At 36.0% G+C, this 27088-nt stretch overlaps 1 protein-coding gene across 2 annotated transcripts in view; it reads right to left on the reverse strand.

Annotated features, from left to right (window-relative positions):
* Nucleotides 1-16546, reverse strand: part of LOC125241075 (flotillin-1) — a 34275-nt gene extending 17729 nt beyond the window's left edge. For both annotated transcript variants that reach the window (XM_048149382.1, XM_048149380.1), the window contains exons 1-4: nucleotides 16352-16546; nucleotides 11878-12044; nucleotides 1189-1368; nucleotides 841-924 (exon numbers count right to left, since the gene is read on the reverse strand). In XM_048149382.1, coding sequence (XP_048005339.1) covers nucleotides 841-924; nucleotides 1189-1368; nucleotides 11878-12044; nucleotides 16352-16403 — 483 coding nt within the window. In that variant the 5' untranslated portion in view covers nucleotides 16404-16546. The remainder of the gene's footprint in view (nucleotides 1-840; nucleotides 925-1188; nucleotides 1369-11877; nucleotides 12045-16351) is intronic.
* Nucleotides 16547-27088: the final 10542 nt, after the last annotated feature.

Here is a 27088-nt window from a genome sequence, read left to right on the forward strand (position 1 = left end):
TATGCCTCCTCATTCAGTGCTCAACGCTCAACCAGTACTGACATATTAATCTTTATTATGTTTTCAAGACTACTGGTGTGTATGCGTTGACAACATTCATTTGCATGGATTATGTTATAAAAATTACAGTTGTCTTAGATAAAATCTTACGTGAAGTGTATTTACCGTCGGTTTTTTCACTAAATTTACTGTAATACATATTTCGAACACAATTACCCATGAATGATTTTTTAATTTTACAGAGCCGTGTGAAGTGTGTGTAGTAACTAATGCAGTTTTTGTACTAATTATAAGGTACAAATGGGCAAATTTTGTTCATAAAATAGCATTATATTATTGAATGGGAACGTGTAGTATATGTATGCGATATATAATTATAGAAGCTCAATAACACATACATATATGTATAATGTATATATTGCACATATCCAAAACAATGCGCCATTATCACTCGCAACTCGACATACCTTAGCTTCCTTTAGCCACGATGAAATAGAAAAACATGCTACTCAATTGTTTCAAGTGTTACTAATTTTAGAAATTACCTACCTGGCAGACAGTGGTGAGGGGGAATGAAACTACGAAACGTCGATATAGTGTAACTCGGTCTACTCTGGACATACTATTAATAATTTGCATGCTACTATCAACGGTGTAACAACTGAATAGAGAATGAAGGTACAAGTTACACTTTAAACTAATGATAGTTTTGTCAAATGTCACTTATACTTAGTTAGGGGATAAATTTTGAACTTGTTCATGATAACAATTTAGAAGTTAGCACATAACTAAAATGAATAGAATTATTTTTTATATAATGTGTCTGAATATGTAACATACCTCTTCGTCTCTTATGTCTTTAAGGGTGTAGGAAACAACTGTGATGCCCATGTTGATTAAATCACTTGAGGCCACTTCGAAAACCTGAAAAATGTAATAATAGAAGTTTGTCACAATACATAAGAGTTTACAAAACAGTTGTGATAATTAGAAAAAAATAACTACAATGAAATAATTTACTTGTTTATACTTTATACGGAAAACTATCCAATAATTACTAAGGAATCTATCCTTAGGCATTGTTGCCTAACATATTCTATATAGAATGATTTAAGTAGTATGTTATATATTTCATTTTCATTTCATGTGGGCAGTGCACGTTTAACATTGTAATAAAAATTGAATAACCTTTTTGGAGAACATTTTTCTGTCCTTGTAAATCTCCTCGACTGTCATGGAGCCCATAATAGCGCGCTGGTGACCTTCCAGTGTGACGAGGGCTATATGCTGTATCTCCTGCTCCGACTTGCCCAGAAACTGCTCGCATGCTGACAACAGCATCTCGGCGTTCTGTCCTTGTATTTTGACCTGAAATGTTAACAAATTGTGGTTTGTCAGGATCCACATCCTCTGGGAAACAGGCGTAAATATATGTTATCATTAGCAGGTTCCACACAGAGCGAGGTAAGTTGCGAGACGATTTCTTCGCCCGGTAATCGTGCTATGTAGAGTTGTAGATGTGCCTCGGCCGAGGCAGTGAACACGTTTTGCTTGGACGAGCAACCTGCCTCGGCCAAGGCACGTCTACATTAGACGTTTGACGCGCGTACAAATTGTCTCGCACGTACCTCACTCTGTGTGGTGGCTAATAAACTGGAATAACAATTGAAGCCTCATCTGTACCTCATTTGTTACACAAAGAAACAATCAAACACGATCTTAAATGTCGACCCATAAGAGCGTGTCACATACTTTTGCGGTGTTCAAAGAGCGAGATATTATTGCAGGTGGTGACTTTGTGCAACGCACGATTTGACAACGCCAAATATTGCATGCAGTTAGTAACAAATGTATTGTGGCAGCCAAAAGCGCCAAATATGTATATTATCGTAACGTAATCTTCGTTTCCATAAAAATAAAGATGTGTTCCGGTATAATCGATGCTGACTGTACAAGAGAAAAGTATATTAGGTAAATTCTATAAATATGCTGGTGGTTGGCATACTGAATAAATTATTCTTGTGTTTCAGGGACAAGTATTTGAGTATTGAAATTCTAAATTACATTGAGTTTTAGCAGTCAGACGTAATATGAATAATAACTATTTCAACAAACAAGGATATCTAGAGAGAACAGAGAGGTATTTTTATGACGACCGGTATGGCGTAGTCGGCAGTGACCCTGCCTGCTACGCCGCGGTCCCAGGTTCGAACCCCGGTAATCCCCCCGGGAATCCTGGTACGGGCATTTATTTGTGTGATGAGCACAGATAATTGTTCCTGAGTCATGGGCGTTTTCTATGTATAATTAAGAGGGGGTAGAGCAGGGAGAATTTTCAGAATCTGTCAAATTACCCCATTACACACACAAACACCCTTCACTCACACTACCTCAATTTACTGTGAAAGGTCAGTGACCCTTAATTTTTTTCAAGAGTGTTATTTTGAGTTTGTAGTCAACTACTGACCTCCTTTGAGAAATTAAAACTGTAAAAAAGGTAGCATACAAGAAGACAGAGAAAAAATACGCATCATCTAGCTTTCCTTCTCTGTTCATGTCTCATGTGACTTAAATTTACCTAAATATGTAGATAACGTTCCTTATTCAATTGATTGTTTATCTAGGTGTATTTCAAATTACTTTGCACTTCATTTTGCGTTACTTTTCTATACTTAGATAAAAAATCGTCAGCCTGCCTATCCCCGCAAACATTATTCAAAGACGTGTGTGAAGGGCTAAAGGCCGATACTTCCAGGCAGACAATTATGGTCGCGTGATAAATGATAAAACATCAGCCCTATCACACTATTTGTAAGTGCGATAGGGACGGCCCGATGTTATACCATTTATCGCGCGACCATGATTGCCCTGCCGGTCTTCGGAGGCCTGTGCTGTGCATTACGTATATGCGGGGTGTATTAAAGACTAACAGATAGGTACTTTATTCTTTTTGGTCGTTAGGTTTTTTATTAATTTATCATTTATTTTGATACAAAAATAAAGTATGTGTATAAAATAAAAACCTAATGAATAGAGTACAGCTAGCAGCAGTCATGTCAGAGACACAAAGAAAGACAGGGAATATCGACGCATATCTTATCTTATCCAATACTGCCATCGGCATCTGCATCAGACTCTTGATCTTACCCAATTTCCTAGTCCCTTCTCTTAATTTCAGTTAAATAAACCACAAATACATATAAAAATCACAATATAATTTTAAATTATGGCTTAGGCCCTGTACCAGTTGCAGTCGCCACGTCTGTAAAGCCCCTTGTAGTTTCTTTTAAATGGCTAAATACCTAGATGTCATGTCATACACATCTGTGATGTAACTGAAAATTAAAAAACATCGCTCAGAGATAAGGTTCAAATTAGCATGGCAAAAAATACAGTGCAGTCAAAATACCATCAAAATACGAAAAAGCATATGTCAATGTCAATATCACTGCCGTATGTCGTATTTCAGGCCATAAGGGCTGTTTTCTCAAATATGAAAAAATCTCAAAAGCAGAACTTTAAATAGTATTTTATGCAACAGGCGTTTAAAGGAGATCAAAAAAGACGAGTGGCGTGGGTAACAATTTGAGGCGAAGCCGAAAATTGTTATTAAGACGCCACGAGTATTTTTTGACTCAGTTAAACACCGTTGCATACAATACTTTTTCTACGACCATGCACTTAGTTTTTAATAGATTTCTTGAATAACTTTCGTGAAATTCACACTGTTTCCTGTATTTTGACGCAAAGGTTTGCACTGTCAGCTCAGCTGCCCAAAGCCTTCCCGCGCACGCGCGCCGTATCGTTATAAGGCGTTGCCATGGTTACAGAGCCAAACAATGCGTTTTCAGTTTTTTCGATACTGCGCGCATGCGCGGAAAGCCGGCGGACACTGGCTTTGGGGAATAGACTTTTATGTAGGGTTTTAAAGATCTATGCACGACCCTGTAAATGACGAATAATAGTTCGGGAGTAGAAAAAAGACTTTCTAGGAAAATTATTTTGAACTTGATAGGTAGAACAATTTTTAAAAGTTGTACAAAAAAAATCTGAACTAAGTTTGTAACTATATGAAAAGCATTTTTTATCTTAGATTGCATATTTTATATGCATATTATCGTAACGAATTTTCTTTCAAATAAAAAGAGAATTATTAGAATATGTTGACGGTGTCTACCGTAAACTGGGGTTACATTGACCAATTTGGGAATTTAAACGTAACGTAACTAAGGAAGAAAAAAAATGGGACCATCAACTTTTTCAGTCTTTTCCTGCTAAAAATCTAAAAAGGTAACAAAATAAGTGATATCAGGATTATTGTTTTCTGTCACGATGCCTGCACGTATGAAATGTTTCTTTTTAACCCAGTGGTTGACTGGTAGAGAATGCCTTAAGGCATTATGTCCACCATTTGTACTTATTTTTTATGTGCAATAAGGAATAAATAAATAAATAAATAAAATAATGTACGCAGAAAAAAAACGATGTGATCAAACATAAACTGACATTGGGGTTACTTTGATACACTATATATTTTTTTTAATGATAATCGAATGTAGGTAATTCCTTACAAAAGTATTTTATGTCAAGAAAAGATAAAAAAAAATGGTTCGCAGTCAAATATTACAACTCTTTAACGCTATTTTGGGGTCACTTTGATCAAGAATAAAAATTAACATCTTCGAAAAACCAACTTTATTTGCAATTATTTCAATATTTATCACAAGAAGCGATCAAATTATCAGCCTCAACAAGTACCGTGACAAAATCAGACAATAATTAACTATGTGTCATTATGGTCAATGTTACCCCATGCAAGTGATCAAAGACACCCCACAGAGTAAATCATTAGTAGTAAATACCTAGTTTGACTTTATGATACAAAATTCAATACAATGGTATAGCTAAACACATTTCTGGCAACCTAATATTCACTGTGAACCTTTTACTTTAATACCCACTACGTTAGTTTAGAAGTTTATTTAAACATGAAAAATAGCAACAAACTATGCTTATATTTTGACACGTTATCCGCACTGCCCACGACCATACTTACTTATTCACCGCGTCAGAGCACCATCTAACTATAAAGGTTGGTTAAGGGTTATTATAATATATGTATTGTGTAGATTTCATTACCGACCACTCATAACATATTAAATCCTTATTTTTTGGTAAAATAAATATAATACGCTCGTGACAGGTCATATTTTGTTCGCAATCCGAAAGAGTCAACCCTTTTCCCTATTCACCCCCTTCCCGACCCTATTCACTCCAACGTTAGGGTGAGCGAAAATTACTAAATAAAACAACATATTTTCAAAGACAAACCGAAGTTCACACTGCCGGAAGATTTTTTGTGTAAAAAATTAGCATGGCACATATAAAAAAACTGCTATCGACGTTCAAAAGTCGGTTTTGGCCCTATTCACCATAAATTACGTTAGTTATACCCGTTCCGACCCCATGAACCCAAAATCTTCAGAAAACGATGTACTATGTAGCCCAATTTTATTTGGTATATTGGAGGTAACTAGTAAAAATAATTTAGTTTTACAATTTTGCGAAAATAGATTCTCATTTGGCCGGTTTTTTTAACCTGGCCTGGTGGCCTAGTGGTAATAACGTTAGCTGCGTAAGCTGAAGACCCGGGTTCGATTCCCGGCTCAGCCACCGTGGGCCTTGTCGTTTTTTCTTTCGTGTATGATATCTATTTCAATATATGTATGTATGTATGTGAACACTTTATTGTACATAAGACAAGTTAGGACATAAAAATACAGTATAGTTATGATGTACAAAGGCTAACTTATCCCTATAAGGGATCTCTTCCAACCTTTGAGCGAATTGAAAATTTATTATTTATATAAACTTGAAAAAGAACAAATCAAAAATGATTCAATAAAATAATTTTATTTCTTCCCGAGTTGTATAGTTTCATACTTATGATTTTTATTTTAAAGTAATCCGTCTATATTATAGCAACCATGGGTGATTTTTGCGGACTTAAGTAGAAACGTGGAGGTAGACAGAAGTGTGATTAACATTTCTAAGTGCTAATTTCTTGTATCTAGTCTATTAACTACGAAGCAATACATTGACGTATAAATTGCGTCCATATACAGAGAGGTCATTCATAAAAATACCACTTTAGGTAAGTTATATATATTTTATACAATGTGTAAAGCATTGACCACACATCCCAATTCACCCCTCTTCCGACCCTAATCAGCCCCTTCGTAAACCTATTCACCCCCTTTGCGACCCGATTCCCCCCATTCCTGATCCCATTCACCCCTCAGGCCGCGGATATTTATTCATCCCGTAAAAATTCCCCAACACAGTTGCATCGCTTTCTTCATGAAAACCATTATAAAAATGAAAATATGTCTTATGACTTTAGAAGTGTATACACATTCAAAAGGATAATGAACGATTAAAATGAGTAAAAATCCAATAAATTTGAACGTCAACTTTGACAGACATGAAACTGTAAATAAAAATGTGTGGCTTGCACATTTTCACTGTAATTTTAAATATGTAACACATTTTTTTTAGTAACATATTGTGTATAATACTTTTCACTCAACAGATAACTGTTATTGGCCTAAGACTATGTAAAAATACCTATGTAAGTTGAATATTTACGGATGTTGTCCTAAATACCAATAATAATAATAAAAAAAAAACATAATATATTATTTTCCTACTTTGATTGCGGAAAATAGAAGGAATATGTCAAGAAATATAATAACATTATATACCCCCGGAACCCTTTTCACCCCAAATTACGGTATTTATTAAATTGTCATTATGTAAAATGTCGGAAACTACGGAACCCTACACTGACGCGCTCTTGGTCGATTTTTCTTCTTAATGCTATGTAAGAGATAATAAAAAATTACACCTCCCAATTTATAATAAGTTTTTTTTTTTTGCAAAAAAAATATTTATTGCTCTCCGAGAAATTTTTAAAAACCCCTGACTCAATGGGGATACGACGTTTCATAACAGAGTTCCTATGATCACCTTTCTGCTCCATCATCAGATTAGCTCCATGATACCATAATATTGCATTGTCACTTGATTTACATAGGTGTGCAAAATTTCAGCTCAATTGGAAACCGGAAAGTGGGTCAAATTTAGCTGCTACGTTTTGACTCAAACTAACATACCTACTAACAAGGCAAGTTGAATAAAAGCTTGTATAAAGGCTTCTGATACTAGATTTGCAATAAGTTTACTTGTCATAATTTAAGAACAGATGAGACAGACATATCCAATGACACGAGTCTATACCGTTTTCGTGAACTGTCAAATCACCTCATACAATTCACGGCTGTAAGGCAACCAGGTAGGGTTTATTATTGCACTTTAATTACATATTAATGATTTCTAGCCCGTAAGATATATATTTGCTTTAACAATGGATAGATATTTATGCGGGTGAAAGTGTAATTTAGGTTTTTATAAAGAATCAAATATTTTTAAGCGACCCGATCAGATATGTATGCGGATAAGGACCCTCCCACATCTACCGTCTTGCGATAGTAGCGTCGGGCCAACTGTATGGCTAAGCCGCGCTGACGCGGCGTCTTTTTCCATACAGTTGGCCCGACGCTATACGCTCGCGAGACGCTAGAAAGAGAGACGATGTTTTTGCCGGTCACGGAGCATCACAAATTTTTGCCGGGAACATGTCGTCATATACTTATGGCCCACTATAGAAAATCAGATATTTTTGCACGGCTGTTCATAGTCATTTATGCTGGTCACCAGCTGGTGTTCCATGAATATTTGGTTTAGTTGAGTGGAGAAGTGCCATTCAAAACAAGCGCTTTGTAAACAACGATGTATTTAGGTGATTTATAATTATTATTGTTTTCAACTTACGGTTACGTGTTCGCGGTATGCACAGAGTAAATCTTTAATGAAATTGAGTCATTTTTTTATTTACACAATTAAATTTGAACCAGAAGCACTATACCTATACCCGCTCGCATTCCCCTTTTTTCTATTCTAAGTAAGAATCGATTAATACGTATCTGAATATGTATGAATAAATTAAATTGTAATTGTTTACATACAACCTGTGAAGTTTGGTTGCCAAAATTTGACGTAGGTACTGTCATATATATTTTTAAAATGACGTACTGTTAATACCAGCGTAATGAAAATGTATTCCAATGAGTAAAACAAAACATGAAACTTTTTTCAATTTAACCGAACTAGAATGAAATCATTTATACTCATTCGGTTGTGTTCGTTATTTTCTTTAATAATGTGATATATTTTTATTTATTTTTTATGCACAAGCCATGCACCTTTAAATTTTAAATGAGATTGGATCTCCACCTGACATATTTGATTTACCCTATTTATTTTGAGCACAGTTTTACACTGGTATGGTTTTTCGTGTACGTACACTATTTTCTGTCAAAATATTTGTCAAATTTAATTGTCAACGCGGAGCGACCGGCGACACGTCTGCCTCCGATGAGCCGCTCACGGCATCTAATCGAAAGGAGAATTCTGACAGCAATGGCGAATGTATGGAAATTTTACGATAGTTTAAATTTAAGGTAAAATTTCTTTGTTGCCTTTGAGAGGAAAAATATAAAAAACCTCAAAACTTCTAGTCCATTTATCTGGCTTTTAGAATCACTTAATGTTATAACTAAAGTATTGAATTTTTTTAACAAAGTTTACTAAACGGCGACATACGTTTTTCTCATTTTAGGTCAACTTTGCGTGGGTTTATTTATTATACCTTTAATAATTAGAGATTCTGAATAGTCAAAAGTTGTAGACACACTCTTTAAGATAATAACTCCATTTATTTTATTTCATTTAATTTAGAAATGTGAGCAGCATTTGTTAAACGCCGAATGCACTTTTCGAGGATTTCGTACGACCCCCTCTTAATAGAGACTAAAATTAACTTTCAAATAAGGCCACATAGTCATACTGATACATAGTCATACCCTTAATGTTATATAAGTAAAAGTATGACTATGTGGCCTACTGATACATAGCCATACCCTTAATATTATATAAGTAAAAGTATGACTATTTGGCCTTATTTGAAAGTTAATTTTAGTCTCTATCGGAAAATGCCATAAAATTCATAACATTTCTCATAAAAAAGGGATTTTTTAGCAAAAGAAACCAACGTGTATCCTTGATAAAATTACAAAAAAATTAAACACAATAAAATCAACAAATAAAGGAAAAAATAACTTAAAACTAAACTTAAACCCTAGTTTTTTTCTCCCCTGACCCTCTGTGTAGCTTTTAGGCCAGAGAAAAACCCATATGTCACCTTTACCTCCCCTTTTAAACTCGTCTAGGGTATCAAACCTAGGAAACCAGTCAAATTGCATACCCACTGTTTTCCTTTGTAACCACCGCAGACGTGCGATTATTGATTTTAAGAAAATGATTGACATTGTTTCTTAAAGTACTTTAATTGTCCTTTCAAATCATACCAATATTGATAGGTTAAGATGAATAAGATTAGAGGTATATCTGCTTGAAACGAATTTTGCGCGAGGTGTAATTTGATAGACGCCGAATGTATGGGAACGCGTGTCAAGCGGTACTCCCCGCCTACAGGTATATGGTTGTAGTTTGCTTATTTATTATCCGATCGTAGAAATTTAAAAAGCAACAGATAGCTTAATAATGTAGTTAAATGATTTATATAACATATTTTTTAGCTAAGTGGCCGTTTTCATTGCCTTTTTGAGTCACAAAAATAAAAAAAAAGAGTAAAAAAAAAGTATTTTTTGCATTATTGTTAATTAAAAAATAACTAACAAAACTATACTTTTCACATATAAGAAATCTTAATCAGCATGTTATACGCTTTCAATTGACACCTCATTTTTCAAAATTGGATAAGGGGTTCTAGACAAATTGGCAAAAAAATGAAACCCGGGACCGCGATCTTTGTGACGTCATAGTTAACCCCCCCACAGTCTGAGAATGCGACAAGTCATTATTTCGTACTCAGTAAAGTCTACCGATCACAACGATACCACTTGTCAGCAGTATACTCTCCAGTCACATCAACTTTTTCCGAGAACCTCTCGCCGCTCTACTAGTACATAAGTATTTGTACATTATATATATCGTTGTCTGAGTACCCACAACACAAGCCTTCTAGAGCTTACCGTGGGCCTCAGTCAATCTGTGTAAGAATGTCCTATAATATTTTTTTTTCTGTCGTGGTTATTTTTATAAATCGAGATAAAAGTTGACAATGTTATTTGTATGCATTCATCTTATCTTGCGTACATGAATCATTCCGTTTTTCAATGTCATACGACAATAGCAGATAGCTGATACAAATAAAAAGCTGCGATAAAAACTCTATTATAATTTTTTTACACCCTGGAATTTAATCCACTTTTAGGCTCATAATGATTACACACGCTTGCTTTTTCCTTTATTTATAATATAAAATGCTGAAATGTATAATAATCAGATCGTATTAGCAACTAATTGTTACTAAGATGCATGGAATTTTACAAGTAGGGCTGACTTATTACGCACTTAAACACTTAAATTACTTAACAATAAGTCTCATTTTTAATCTCGTAAGGGCTATACATACGAACATGCGCCTCCAAATACCAGCAGAGACTTCAAGCAACAGCAATCCTGAATATGTATCACATTAACGGATCTAGTTCGGCCAGCGGCCGAGGCAGCTTGCGTTTTGCTTAGCTGTGCCTAGTATGCTCTGTATGAACAAGCCTATTAATCAGGGTTCGAGGATATATATCAAGATATATATCCGATATATATCGGATATATCGGCAGCTGGGTTCGACGATATACGGAGTGGGGCCTGTAACAAAGGCGAAGAATTGAACTGTAGGCTATTCTGCTTATACTGATCAACATTTGTTCAGTGAATTTGAAAAATTATGAAGTCTTTAATTTTTTAATTTTTCATACAAAATAAATATTAGCTTCAATGTACGCCATTATTGTTGTCATTGACGTTGTCTGTCACACATTAGACTTAACAGAATTCGCAATACATTACCTCTTAGAAAAAACTTTTAAGGGTGATAAAAATCAAAATACAAGTTATTTTTATGAGTCGCCGAACAAATGTTGATCAGTATAAGGAGAATAGCCTAGAGTTCAATTCTTCGCCTTTGTTACAGGCCCCACTCTGTATATCAAAAAATATCCGCTATGTACACTGTGTTTTTTTTTTGTTTTCCGTTAAATTCGACACGTAGCTAGGTTCATTATCAGGAACCACATATAACTTTTAGTTGAATTCGCAAAAAAATTTTTTCATCATTTTCATACATAATAAATGAATTTATTAGTGTGAGATACCCTTAAGAATAACATTCAAGTTAGTGTCAAGTGATTGACAGCACATGCCAAAACAAATAACACTAGGAATTGGTAAAGGCTGTCACACACGTGTTTAGTAATTATCTTTATTTTTTTAATAACTCGATAACCGTAAGAGTTAAGACGCTAGTTTCTCAGAGAAATTAATTGTATTTGATCCAAAGAACCTTCCCTTAAAGTTAACGGAATTCAATAAAAACAGGGTGTATTATTTTTTTATGAATATTGCAATACAAAAATGTTTTTAAAAAATGAAAAATTGTTAATAATATAGTTTTTTTTTTGTGATTGTTACTGTTTTCTTTACTAAATGTTATGTTTTTAGCAGATTTTTCCTTATCTAAAGTAGTATTTATAAACAATGCAACAAAATAATAATATGCCTTCATACAAAATGGATATATAACAAAGTTGATATATTTCCGACATATTTCATAAATATCCGATATTTTGATATTTATTATACTGCTATTAATATAAATAGTTTGAAAGTACCTGCGCAATCCCAGTGACAGATATCGGCACGCCCTGGCTGGTGTAGACAGTGGGAGACTCCACTTGCAGCGTCATGGTGTTGAGCGATATCCGCTGCACGCGCTGGATGGACGGCCATACGAACGCGCGCCCGCCCGGCACCAGCAGAGGCTTTGAGTAACAGCATCCTGCACATTGCATATTATATATTGCCTGTCAAGCGACACACTCACTAGAAAAAAACAAATTGAAAAAAAAAATAGGCGCGAAAGGTTACGCCTCATAGAAAATTTGAACTTCGCGCCATTGTCTAGATACAAAGTAGATAAACTAAGGTACAGCGAGGCAAATCTCGACTGTGGGGCAAATGTAACTGGTCCATTTTTTTTATGTTTCACAATGTTTGCATTATTAAATAGAGTGTCCATCGGTTCATCGGTTGTATGGTAGGCGTGTTCTGTAGATACATGTAGAACAGAACTCAACATCATAGTGTAATAATGGAAAAAAATGGATTAGTACAATTACCCCCCAGTTGTGATTTGCCCCACTGTACCTTATATGGGATTACTAGTATGAAGCAGTTGGGTGAATCAATCAACTTTTACGTATGTGTTACGTGTTGGCAAAAAATGTAGGCAGGCGATATGCATGTTTTCGGTATTTATTATCGTTACAAAATAAAAAAACGATACTTTATTTTTTAAATAAAAGTAATATAAGATAGTGTAGATAAAAAATGTATGTTTATTCTTGGTTGCGAATGTGTTAGTTTAGATCAAAATTAGTAGTTATTGTAACCGCAGCTGAATGAGGGATGGCACACCCATACTAAATCTGTAAGGCATCACACGCATGGTGACCTCGATTGCCTCAGATGCTCCGTCTAGTCGAGTGCTCGATTTATAAACATTTTTGTACTCAAAGCATACACAGTGTATGAAAATAACCGGTAATATAGCGAGCTAGAAATTGCTTTACGATGAAGGAAAACATCGTGAGGAAACTGAACTAATTCCAACAAGGCCTAGTTTGCCCTCTTGGTTGGAAGGTCAGACGGCAGTTGCTTTGTTCTACTTTAAAACTTAACAATTCTATTTTGTTTTTGCTGAAACCGAGTTGGAAGCAATACGAACTATGAAGTCAAGAGCAAGTTCAGCAAGTTGGCACAATTACATTGTTTTATGACTTTTATGTAATAGGTCCATGATGAATTGTTTAGTTTCTTAGGTATCATGATGGGTAAAGTTGTCATAGTTGAAGGTAAATGGATCATAGAAATATAAGTAACCAAAAAAATACAATATACTTATGTAGGTTACTTTAAAAGCTATTGATCGACTATTTCTATTAGTAATAGGTACCTAAGGGTCCATTTATCACAGAAGGTAAAGTGGCCACATTTGTCGGTATCTAATTAGCGAGAACAAGTCAACTATGTAGTGAATTAGGTAGCACTTTCATATATATTTGATATCATTTGAGCTGCCGAGTAAGCAAAGCAAAGAGTAAGTGGTCTACCTGTAAAAGTGTAATGCAAATGCCGAAATGTAAACTTCAAATAAAATCCTACAAGTGTACATTTAAACACACAATGCGTACCGCACATAAAATTTTTATATTGTTTACAGTTTACATATAAGATAACGTTTTACATACATTTAACGGTTACGTCATTCGGTATTCGGCAATTAGGCCAATAGCATCAATTTGGCGCATGAAGTAGATCCACCACTGTTTATTGAGTTCTGACCTCGAGTGTCTGGCCACCACACTAATGAATTAAACGTGCTATGGGTGTGACATTGGTCCCTGTAACACTATTGGACCTGGCTCTTTTTTGCAAAAAAAAAAAAAAAAAACAATGTGGTTAGAAAGGGACTAATGTTACCAACAGGTCTTAGGCGTAGTCGACTTGAGACAATGGTTCCTGCCTTGTGATTAAAAACTAGAGCCGGTGATAAAAATTCTTGCTCTATTCTGGTGATTATGTGAAGGAATCTGCATCACCATTTGCACTTGTCATTGTAACAATCTTATCTCAACATAATGGTGGTGTATGCCTTTTAATAATAGGTTGGGTGTGGCAGTTCCATGACTCATGAGTCATATGTATTCAAAGTTTTGCTTGCAATTGTATTATACACTAGGTTAGTTTTATCAGGATATCATATCAAATTTGTTATTCTAGTCTTTATGCTAAAATTTGCATTTAGTCTAAAATAGGCTACTAGACTCATATCAAGTCTAAAATAGGCTACTAGGCACAATAAATTATTGTGATCTGCAGTATTTGACATAAATAAAACAATATTTTATAGATTGACTACGCACGTATATTTATGACTACGTATTTTCGATTTAAAATGTTTGCAATTTTTTATTTATTTTGGCCACCTAAAACGCTGTCAGCGATGTAGTGACGTCATCGTATTCGAACCTTACTGCATGTCAAAACAATCACTGACATATTGAACTTTATGTCTTCATACTTAAACAGTCAGAAATAGTACATTACATCAGAGGCCGGGAAAATGAGGATTTCCGGCCAAGTGGGTATATACGGCCGAGCGAGCGTGCCAGCGAGGCCGGATAGGGATACGAGGCCGGGAATCCGTTTTCACGCCGAGGCATGTATAGTGCTTTTCTCAAACATACAATGAAATAAAAATAAAATGCTCTAAAGGACAATATTTTATAAAAAAAAGTTACTTTGCAGGCCTAGGCCTAAAAAATAATATGAAATCCCTTTACAGTCCTCTCGAGTTGTTGCGCCCAAAAAGCGATACTTCCCAGCCCATTTTAAGGAACGTAAAGACAATATTTCATTGCATGTTTGAGAAAATGTTGTTTTCGAATAGAATGACCTGATGCACAGATGATCTATAGATTAACATGACTGTGTCGTTTTCGCCTGATTACATACATATAAGTGTATTATAAATATATTTTTCGCTGTTTTTAAGTCATAATAAAATATGGTAATATTTCGGTTAATTGGACATTACTTAACCATAATAACACACACTTTAAAAAAGCGTCAAGTAGCCTATAAAAAGTGTCAAGTGGAAGAGCATATTAGTGTAAATAGAAATATTTGGTTCAAAAGCAGAAACAAAACTTGAAAATTATACAAAACAGAAAACACTAGAAAGAGAAAGCGCCACTGGTCTGATCTTGGTATGTTGCTGGCGGCTTCCAACAATTCAACCGTTTCCAAATATTAGTAAGAAGTAAAATATGTTCAACATCAAGGGCATGTTGTATGTTCAGTGATTGGCATAGCTGGTGCCACACTGCAGATTAGAGTATAAATCTTTTTAAAATAATACTTAGAAGAATCATATTTGAAAAAAAGGGGTGCAGTTTTTGAGTCATGGTCATAATATTTTTTACTAGAAATTGTGATATCCTGGTATTTTTACCATGGGTCATGAGAGCCTAGGGCCCGATTTGGCAACAAATCCCAAGATTTGACTTGGTAGCTATATAGATTGACAATAAATACAAATTTTCTCTATATTTTGTAATAGAAAAGTAGAAATACTTTGAAGCAATTGAAAGGATGTAGTTAAGACACATTTCTAGTTCATCTCATTATTGGATTGTTGATATGTTTTATAATATTAAGGTATAAACATAGGTAGGGTTGCTTCATTAAGATTACAGCAAGATCTTAATATGACTAATAATATTTTTTTCACCATACCAACTGGTAAAGGCTTACTTTGCTAATCGAAAACAGATAGGAAAATTGCATTTTATCCACAAGAGTGCAAAGTAATTTCATACAAATTTTAACTTGTTGTCTTGAGCTGGTTGATAGAAATTACCTATAAATGATGATTTTGAATCATAAATATTGAATAAATTTATAGATTTGATTTAGTTTCATGTTTTATAGTCAGTAGGTATGTTGTTCATGTTGGTCTGGTGAAAAATTTTGTGTTTCACTCGGTGGCAAAGTTTGTTAAACCTTTGTGCCTCGAAACCCTCAAGATTCCACTTTTTGACTCACTCACTATGCTCACGATTCAATATTGGAATCTTCCGCTTGCTCAGGTATCAATATTGGCACGTGCGGTTAAACAACTACTTTGCCCCCTTGTAAAACAAATAACTATTATCGGTTTATTAGTAAATCCCAGTTTTTGACACAATATTTCGCAAGATATCAGTAAGCGTGATCAACCAGAATTCGAGAAACAACATGATAGACTGTGCTAGCTATAAAATGTAACACCGAAGAAAGATCATGCATTTTTAAAACACATACAAATCAATAAATAAGGAAAAATATTTTTCGCAGAGCCGATTGTTTATTTTGACATAAGTATGGGATATTCGATGTTGGCACATTAAATTAGTAGGGTCCTCAATTAATTTTCGAATATGTATATGATTTCTTGCAGACTATAGTGTTCTTCTAATAATATTTATAAAACATTTAATCAAACAGGGAAACTGTAGCGTGCGTAGATGTAGATAGACTCACCAGACACTACAAGAGCCTCGTTAGGACCACAAGTGACGAATCCCCAGGTCATTGTGTCAATTATTTGTAAACTAATATAAATGTAAGAACTATTTATTTACGAATAGAGCGAGTTTTTAAACTTAAAAACACTAAAATAGCTTTTTAATGTAGCCAGAGGCGGCCGCAAACGAATAGACATTTATGTCAGAGCAGTGTTGCCAGAAATCTGATTCTGCCGTGGTTGTAGTAAAATGCCCACAGATAAAGTAAATATAAATGGATGACAGTGGGGTTGGGCAGTGCGTTTAGTATTGGGTTGGTAAGAAAGTAATGAGCGAATCATAACCAATATTGTAATTTTTATTTAATTTATTATTTTAATCATTTATCAAAAATATAACGGCCTTCGTTATCTACTACTTGTCTCCATCGTTCTGGTAAAGAATGAATACTTAGCATCGGCGAAGAAGTTCTTAGATTTAGATTCAAAAAACTCAGCTATGTACTGTCGTAGATGGGCTTGATCATCGAACTTTTTTTCATTCAAGGCATTGCTTAGCGATCTGAACAATGCGTAATCCGTAGGTGCCAAGTCTGGAGAGTACGGTGGATGAGGTATCACTTTCCAACCTAGCTCCAATAGCTTTAGCCGAGTCACTTTTGCAATGTGTGGGCGAGCATTGTCGTGTAAGAAAAAAACTTTAGCATGCTGTGGACGATTCTGACAGATTTTTTGGTTTAAATTTTCAAGCTGATTACAGTATACTGATGCGGTAACAGTCATTCCACTTGGTAGGAGTTCCCAGTGAATAATACCATGAATATCCCACCAAACGGACAGCATAACTTTTTTCGGGTGAGGCTCTGTTTTTGGTGCCTCTATTCCTTTTTCGTTTGGAGCTAGCCACTGACGTTTGCGTGTGTGATTTATATATAAGACCCATTTTTCATCTCCATGGATAAGATGGTCCAACCAGTTGAATGTGCGGCGAAAAGACAGATGTTGTATGCAGATATCGGCACGGCGGTTTAGTTGATCTCTATCAAGTTCGTGCGGTATCCAAACACTGTATTTGTAGTTTTTTCCCAACTCGTGTAAATGTGTTTCTATGGTGACATGAGAGCAGCCTAACTCGGTAGCAAGAGTACGACTCGTTAGCCTCGGCCTCGGATCTCCTTCAATTAAGGTTTTTAATTTGGCTACATCAATCTTCACCGGTCGACCAGACTTAGGTTGATCTGATAATGAAAAGTCGCCACTACGAAACTGCTGGAACCATCGTTTCGCCGTGGCCTCAGACACAACTTCAGGAGGAACACGCTGACATATATTACGCACTGCTTCGGCGGCTGAATGGCCAGACTGAAATTCATATAGTAAGCAATGCCTTACATGCACTTTTAATTCGTCCATTTTCTTCCTTATATTAGCTCGGCGACAGCTAGTGAATGACTGACGAGAAACTGTGCGACTCGCCCTTTATATACTTTCGACCATAGAAGATTCTAGAACTCTCTCAAAAATTTTATGTGGAATTCAATCGATCGCTCATTACTTTCTTACCAACCCAATAGTATGCTTCTGATATATATAATGTTGTGCAATGCAAAAAGTGTAAAATAAGTGAAAACATACCGACATCATAGAATTTTAAAATTTCTCAAGAACGACTTCGGTAACGGTGAGGTGTATAAAGTCCTTTAGCAGTGCCCATTAATAAGTGGTCACACCATACATAACGCGGGGAATGATATTACAGTTCATTTTTGTAGCTTTGACTTTCATTTATATTACAATACTCTTTGGCTATGACACATTTATTTTTCTTTAGAGACGAGAAATTTCCTGACGAGAAATATATGACTACGCGCCATGTTGCGGAATTTCATTGGAACTAATTTCTTGCACTGGCAATAATTTTAGTGAAGGGGTTGTCAGTTGTGTTAGTGTCATTATAGCGGTTTATTTAAATGGTATTTATTGTTAAATATTGAATTAACATTTTATGATAAATGTCCCAAACGTACAGAGTACGGTGCGAAATATTATAAATAATGTATATAGCAAATTGATGGGCATGAAACGCTCGGGAAAGAACTCTATTTCGTTGGAAAAAAATCGAAATGTCATTATAGTTTAGTTAAAACCGAAATAAATTACACATATGAAAGAAAAAGTGACTAAGGCCTACAGTGCCTGAGGCTGGAATCGAACCAGCGTACCCTGCAATCGCGGCAGATGCCTGTTTCCGCTCGGCCACCCTGCACGGGAAGCATGGTCGCGCGATAGACGATAAAATATCAGGCCGTCCCTATCGCACTTACAAATAGTGCGATAGGGACGGCCAGTAGGCCTAGCACATGATGGCCGCGGGAGTATGTCGCCGCGAGATAGATGACACGTCTTTGTCTAATTGTATTAATGACATAAGGACAGGTAGTCTATCTCGCGCGACATACTCCCGCGGCCATCATGTGCTAGGCCTGCTGATGTTTTATCATTTATCGCGCGACCATACTTGCCTGCCAGGTTACTACAAATTGGTAACTACTATTGCGGCACTCGTTGAGCACTCGTAACGATCAATATACGTCTCCCAGATTTTTCTGTATACAATATGATAGACATGACCCGTTTTTATTCTCTAAGGACATTCCTATCTGACAATGTCATGTTGTAATTATTAAGTACCCTAAGTACCTATGTCATCAATGTTATCAATTATCATGTAATTTCTGGGTATTGAATTTGGTTGTAAAATTGTGTCGCTTAACTTCAAACTTGGGTAAATCCATTCTGTCCATCCAATCAATCCATTATATATAAAAAAATATATTATGATCTGAAAGATAATCAATCTTATAACAAAAAAAAAACTTTTATTTCGGACCACAAACAGCATACTAGAAACAAAAATAAGCTTGCCATAAAGAAGTTTCGTGTCCGTAAAGTACAGAAGTCATTTGTTGGGCAATGCATTCATTTTTTTTATAATAAGTTACCTGACACTGCTTTGAGATTACCCCTCCCAGCTCTTAAGAACTACTTAAAAAAATCATTGATGTTAAAGGCTTATTACAGAGTCGAGGACTATTTGACAGACAAACATGCATGGCCCGAACCAGAAACTATAAAAAACGAATACCTAGCAATTAAAATAATTGTATTAAATATGTATAGAGGACACAGTTCAGATAAGAAAGCACATCAAATATTTTATTTTTATATTTTATATTGTGTAGGTAAATTACATATTTAATGATATTGAGATTCATATTATCTTTTTTCTTCTGTGACAATTTGATATGTTTTCTCTGAAGAAGAACGACGTATTATTAAGCAATAATATAATTTATTGAAATTAATTTCCATAGAGTACCTAGTCTGTTCATATTCTTTGATGAATACTTTTGCATGTTAAATTGTATCTTGTTATTTAATGCATGTTAATTATAAGATGTAATGTTTTGAAAAGAAGTTGCCCGCCGAGTTTCTTGCCGGTCCCATAGTGGATAGTTGCCCGCCCTTGCCCCCCCCCCCAACTGAGGGGGGAATCTTCTCGAGGCTGAGGCGTAGGGTTAGAGCCGGCGTAGCTTTATTTGACGTTCATATGCGCATTGTAATATGCCTACTTGAAAAATAAATATTTCATTTTCATTTTCATTTTCATTTTCATAGCATCATGTTATTATAGCAGAATGTTGTAAAGTTAAGCGACACATTTAATAACAATATATACCAGTTTACGCTAAGAAGCCAGCCCAGGGGGCCGATTTTTGAGTCTCACTGTCACTAAAATACCGGTTGAAAACGGTGAATTGCCTACTATTTTCAGTGACAATTTTCTGAATTCGAACGCCGTGAGATTCAAAAATCGGCCCCCGGGCGCCTAGGATGGCCCGGCCGGCCGGGGATATATACAAATCAGTTTTCATAATTCTACTTATTAATTATGTTTGAAAATTTCTAAGTACCTACTTTGCCCTCGATACACATCTATAGTTGTATATTTTATGCTACATTAAAATTGCTTTGTAAGTGTCCCAGCAGGGTTAGCACATGATTGCCGCGAGATTATGTCGCCGCGAGATAGACTACCCGTCCTTATGTCATTAATACAGTTAGAAGAAGACGTGTCACCTATCTCGCGGCGACATACTCTCGCGGCCATCATGTGCTAGGCCTACAGATAGACAGGAAGAAGACATATTAGAAGATAATTTACGCGGAAGGCCAAGTTTCCGAAACACGGTCTCCGTAGGCAGATTGAAAAACTGAAAAAATAAGGCTTTTGGAATTTACTTAATATGAAAGAATTGACTACCTACATAGACGCCTGTGTTTAATTTCCGTGCAATGTTGAGATGGCACTACTTATTAACTGGCGCAAAGGAATATTTTTCCCCTCAGTAGCTCGGAAACACGTGTTTTGTCCCTTAATACCAGCGGGTAAAAACGCATTTTATCCACTAGTGGGTAAAGTAATTTGACCTTGAATAAAGTCAAATTAACTGCTTTAAAATTGATAAAAGTAGGTGAATCTAGTAATAAAGATGATTTACCACCTGTGGAACTACTGCAAGCAGTGATAAACGCATTTTTTGCGTTGTAGTTTCCTCGCTATAGTGAGGGGATAAGTTTTGTGTTACACTCGGGTGCAAATGTATTTTACTTCTCGTGTGTTAAAAAACTCGCAAGTTCAGGACTCGCTTCGCTCGTGGTTCAACTGTTTAATCCTTTCACTTGCTCGTTTTTCAATTCCACACTCGGCTTTAAAATACAACTTTGCCCCCTTGCATAACAAATAACTATTAAAAGTCTCGTAAATCATATCATAATTTATCACGCATGGTGCTGAACGTCAATGAAAATGCCGTGATGGGTGTCCATATTGTCTGGTCCATAGAGGCTGTTGAATCTGAGTGGCTTCAGCACTGCGGAAGAGCATCCCTTCCGCCCCTGCACGACAAATCACGGGCATTAATCTTGGCTCTTTACGCGCCTCTGGCAGGACAGACACGACCACACTTGCTGATCAAAACTTGAGCTTGACTAAATGGTGCCTGCAAACTTGATCCTTAGTCCTTACACTCCTTACTCCTTAGCAACCATAACGAAAAGTTGTCGAATGTGAACTACTGACGATGAGGTCTTCCACTTCATCAGATGTGATAATGTTATAAAATAAATTGGATGACAAAAATCACTGCTCTTGCAATGAAAGGTCTCTCTAAGAAATAGTTCCTCTAAAGTTTCAATTCCTCATGGCACGGATTTGTTACAGCAGGCGACTGCACTTTTCCCCTCTTGCGTTCCGGGCGTCCGATTTCCTTGATTTAGTAGGGCTGACAAGGCAAGATCACGTGACGTGGGCAATGGGCACAGATTAGTAATGTTACTCAATGGGGTACTTTGCTTCGGTTTCACCTTCGTAAAAGTTATTCTTCTTTTAAAGTTGACTACGACACTACGACCCATGATGACCTGATGGTTCGTGTCGTAGTGAACATTCGATCTTGATTTCTATTATTTTAAATGCTAAATAAAGGCTTGCGAATCGTGTGATTCATGTGCGAAAATTCCTTAACTCAAGTTTATATTGAATGTAGGTAATTGCTTACCTACTTCCTCTTCTCATGCAAACTTATACCTCTGTACTCACTCATAACGATTTTAATCTTTGATTCTATTTTGTTTTAGGGCATTGAGATCCATGTATGAAGATGTGGAAATAAGGTGAGTGCTAACTCAAAACAAAGCGAAATAAGACTCACAGAGTAATACAGTTGCCATCAGGGTGCGTAGCCGAATGGCACAAACGCTTACGAAATGCTCACGAAACGAAACGCTAGTAGATATCTATCTCTAATATCGCTCTTGCATATTGGCGCGACAAAGCCAGATTAATTTTCGCGGCGTTTCGTTTTCGTTTCGCGTCGGAGAAATGCCATTTGGCTACGGGGCCAGATATATGGGAGCGCCCGAGCTGCTCAAAAAATTCCACTTTTTGGACTCTTGGGTTTGCTCGCCAATACATTTTAGCAGGTTCGCGTATACATTGTAGCTCTGCGAACACTCATGAAATCAGTTCGGTTTTGCTAACCTTTTTCTTGGTTTTATAATTACCAAATATGTTTCTTTTTTAATATATATGATTGTTTCGTCCTAATCCCGCTACGCGTTTTTAACCATAAATTCTGTAATTACCCGGTATAAATACAGATCAGCATCGAGACGGGATGCGACTTTCTCATTACCTCAATCTCTCGATTCCTGCTTGAGTGCTTAGGTAAGTACCTACTGAAGGACCTATTGAATAAAGGCTACAATCAAAATCTCAATGCTCCAGTATTTGTGTGAAAACTAGAAGTACTTACCTAATTAGTAATTTGTGTTTTATTTAACTTGTCTTTCTTATGTCATTATCTTTTAAATCTAGGTCTAATAGTAGATCGATCATCGATACCCATAAAATGTGTCATTGTAAATGTTCAGCTTATTTTGTCTGATTGTGTTATCTGAAAGTATCTGCAGTACGTATTAGCCGAATAAAAGCAACCGTGGCATTGAACCTTAGATGTCTGTTTATGAGCGTGATGAAAAACTTCCATGAGTATAATGAAATGATAAAGTTTTGCGACTAACGCCTAATAATCAAGAGCGCGAATCGATGTGAGTTGTCGCGGGGGGTTCGAAGACAGGCAGGCGAAGGCGACGCGGAAGGCGGGGGCGCCGGGCGCCGCAAGCACGGCGCAAGTCGCCGCTCGTATCGACCGCCCCGGATGTGCATTGCAATACCGAAGGAGAGATCAGAGCCGACAAGCGCGGAACATGCCGCGGATTGAGATCGATCGTTTAGATCGAATGCAATCCTCCACTGCTTCGCTTCGACCCGCGCTGCGATCGACTTTTTCCTATTATAATGACACTAGCTTTTGCCCGCGGCTTTGCTCGCGTTAAATTCGAAAATTGCGGAATGCTCTATACAAATTTTCCACCACCCCCCCATTTTAGAGAAGTGAGAGGTTAGAAATAGACAAAAGGTCTATGTCACTCTCTATGCCTTCAATTCGTCGATCCGATTTGCCATGAAAGACGGACAAACAACACACAGATACACACATTTTTCCATTTTTAGGGTTCCGTACCAAAAAGGTACAACAGGAACCCTTATGCGACTCTGTCCGTCTGTCACATTGTTAAATATCTCGAGAACTACTTATGCTTTCGATATGAAATTTGGAATAGTTATAAACATTGTGAACCTCTACAAGTTGAAAGTTTTTTTTTAATTAATTAATATAAATGATAGAAAATGGCCAATATGAAAGGGGGGCAAACTGTAAATTTCAAGTAACTAGGTCAAGTGGGGTATCGTTAGAAAGAGCTCAAACTGTACATATCAAAACTATTTTTTTTTTAATAATTTTTTGGTTGTGGAAAAAAAAGTTTTTTTAAGGAAAATGTAAAAAAAAAATACCGCCCCCCCCCCCTTACATCCGAAGTTTACCAACATAAATTTATGAAATTTTCTCCAAACATGGCTATTATAATGAATATTACAGGAAAAATAAAATCGTACACGTATCTTGAAAACTTTTCTTTTTATTTATAAAAAACCTTTCAGATTTACATTTTCAATTTCAACACCCTTGCGGGTGTTTATTGTACCTGTATTTTTTAACAAAATAACAATGAAATTCCCTGCTTTCAAATAGAGGCAAAATGGTTAAAATCGGTTCACGCAATAAACAATTATTCCATAAAAATCATCCTCCATACTAGCTCGCGCGCATTAGTTAACTCAATTTGCCGATAGATGTCGCTGTACGTTGAACGCTCATTTCCTACATCGCGTTTTTCCTGATATAATGAGGTCGGTTCAGGAGCGTCCTTGCGACGTGTCGTAAGTCGTAAACTATTGAAGTCGAATAGTCTTGATTTTATTTGGACGTTGTCTAACAATAAAATTGTATATTAAAATATTAATTGTTATGTGGGAAATTGAGCCTTGAGGGATTTAGTCAAATCTGTAGAGTTCTATGAATAACATGTTGATGATTCAACTATTGAAAGTTTGTACGGAACCCTCGGTGAGCGAGTCCGACTCGCACTTGACCGGTTTTTTTTAATATTAGTATGGGTTTATCCATCCTTGACTATTATTAACTTCTTAATTTTACCATTTTACTTATGACAACATTGTCAACCTTTGTCGCATGTGACGAGGTAATGAATAAATTATGAAGTGGAAACAGTGTGCGGTTGTTATAGTATACAGGGTGTAAACCTAATACGGGCGAACCTCTTAACGGTGGTGTGTATAGGACATAAAAAATGGAATTAGATAACTTTTACTTAAAATTGAAATATTTTTTTTATCCATACAAATTAATTCGGCCCGCAACGTAATGCAAACACAATCGCGTTAAACGCTCGTTGACAGTTGTCATTGATTGTCATCACAACCACGTTTACTGTATATTGCTGCTTGGAAATTTTTCAAAAATTCTCTATGGGGTGAAAATTAAGAGTAACTCAAAAACACATCTTAATTAATGATAACAATATTGAATTATAATTATGCCTGGTTTCATGGAATCGCTCACGAAACGCTCACGAAACGAAGCGCTAGTAGATATCTATCATTTATCGCGTTGCGTATTCAAGATGTCGACAGACCAGCAAGCGTATCGCTTTCGTTTGGCGTCGGAGAAATGCCATTCGGCTACGGGGCCTGGTTTCATTTATCGCCCTTATTACGTTTACTTTACGCGCTGTATATGTATTTTCCCCTCACTAGCTCGGAAACACGTGTTTTGTCCTTCAATACCAGCGGGTAAAAACGCATTTTATCCACTAGTGGGTAAAGTAATTTGACCTTGAATAAAGTCAAATTAACTGCTTTAAAATTGATAAAAGTAGGTGAATCTAGTAATAAAGATGATTTACCACCTGTGGAACTACTGGAAGCAGTGATAAACGCATTTTTTGCGTTGTAGTTTCCTCGCTATAATGAGGGGAAAAGTTTTGTGTTACACTCGGGTGCAAATGTATTTTACTTCTCGTGTGTTAAAAAACTCGCAAGTTCAGGATTCTATTCTCGAACCACTCGCTTCGCTCGTGGTTCAACTGTAGAATCCTTTCACTTGCTCGTTTTCAATTCCACACTCGGCGTTAAAATACAACTTTGCCCCCTTGTATAACAAATAACTATTATCATTTATCAAGAGTAGGTTTTTTAATGTCAAGATGTCGAAACATGCACTCATCAAGTCATCACATTTTACTGAAATAAAGTCAGTAAAAATTATGCAGTAGTTTTGGTTTCTTTTTGTCCAAGTGATGTTGTATGTAAACACGTCAGTATAATTTGGTTTGGGACAGACAGGCTGACCATAAGGGTTCTTTTTGTACTTGTTTGGTACGGAACACTAACAATGACACTTGGCCAATAACTACACTAAGGGCCACTTGCACCAACGAAAACGGAGGGTTTCACCATTTCATCTACCATTTTATATGGAGTTTAACAGATGGTAGCCCACTAACCCTGAGTTAAGTGGTTGGTGCAAGTGGGCCTAAGAGTTAGTAGGTCATATCACGTTTCTCTTGTTTGAGTCTCAAGTAATTGGGTGGATTTCAACATGTTCCAAATTTGCCTAATTTTGGTGGTATTTTTTATTTTTGTAGTTTATGTCTAAATTATGTATGGATTATACGTAACTAGTCCCAATGTATATTGTGTACTAATGCCCCCGTAATACACATAGTATTTTTGGAGATATTATGGTTTTAATAATTTGGTTGCCACCAAAATTGCGTATACCCACCAAAATTAGATAGTTCTACAAATCAATAGTATATTTATATTTAATCAGTTATAAAATGAAAAAAACACAGATGTTTTATGATCCGTTTTATTATAGTGATTACAAAATACAGAACAATCTCAGTCTCGAATCAAATAATAAGAAAATAAAAATAGAAAATGTTACACTTAATTAACAAGTTTTTTAAGAAACAACGTGTCTCAGTGAAATAAATCAAAGTTATGAAATACTACAAAAATACAAATCAACAATTCTTTTATAATATGCTCTGAAATTCTGTCTATTCCTTTTTTGTCTTCTTCGTCTTTCACGAGGCTGCATGCTGCTTAGAGGTTAGAGGTAAAATCTTACCTTGGGCTTTTTTATGTATCATCGCTTCGTTCCCTTTCTTTTATTCGCATATCTGCTGCTTTCTCGGGATCACTCATAATTCTTCTTTTTCGTTCCCGCTCAGCAAGTTTCTTCTTTTCAAGGACCTCTTCTCTTGATTGTTTCTTTTTAACCGCCTTCCAAATCTCAAGGGAAGGGGTTCTCAATTCGTCTGTATTTTTTTTAATGTTTGTTCCTCGATATCTCCGTCGTTACTGAACCGATTTTGATTTTTTTTTGATTGAATGTGTATGCATACAGATTGGTCCCATTCTTCTCAGAACCCAGTTCTGGTGGTGGGATCCTGGAGAAATCGAGGGAACTGCTCAAATCTGAAAGGCATACATTTAGGAGACCTCATCTGTTGAAAAAATACGATATATGTAGGTGAATCCCCGTAAAAAAAAAACAGCATATAATTTAGCGTTTGATTCCTTTAATTTTGCAAAGTGTATGGTGGCACTAGAAAAGATACTACAGAAACGACTAACTCAGCTTTCAGACAAAAAAAAAATCTAAATCGGTTCATCCGTTCGGGAGCTACAATGCCAC

Source organism: Leguminivora glycinivorella, chromosome Z (assembly GCF_023078275.1).
Source record: "Leguminivora glycinivorella isolate SPB_JAAS2020 chromosome Z, LegGlyc_1.1, whole genome shotgun sequence".
Taxonomy (NCBI): domain Eukaryota; kingdom Metazoa; phylum Arthropoda; class Insecta; order Lepidoptera; family Tortricidae; genus Leguminivora; species Leguminivora glycinivorella.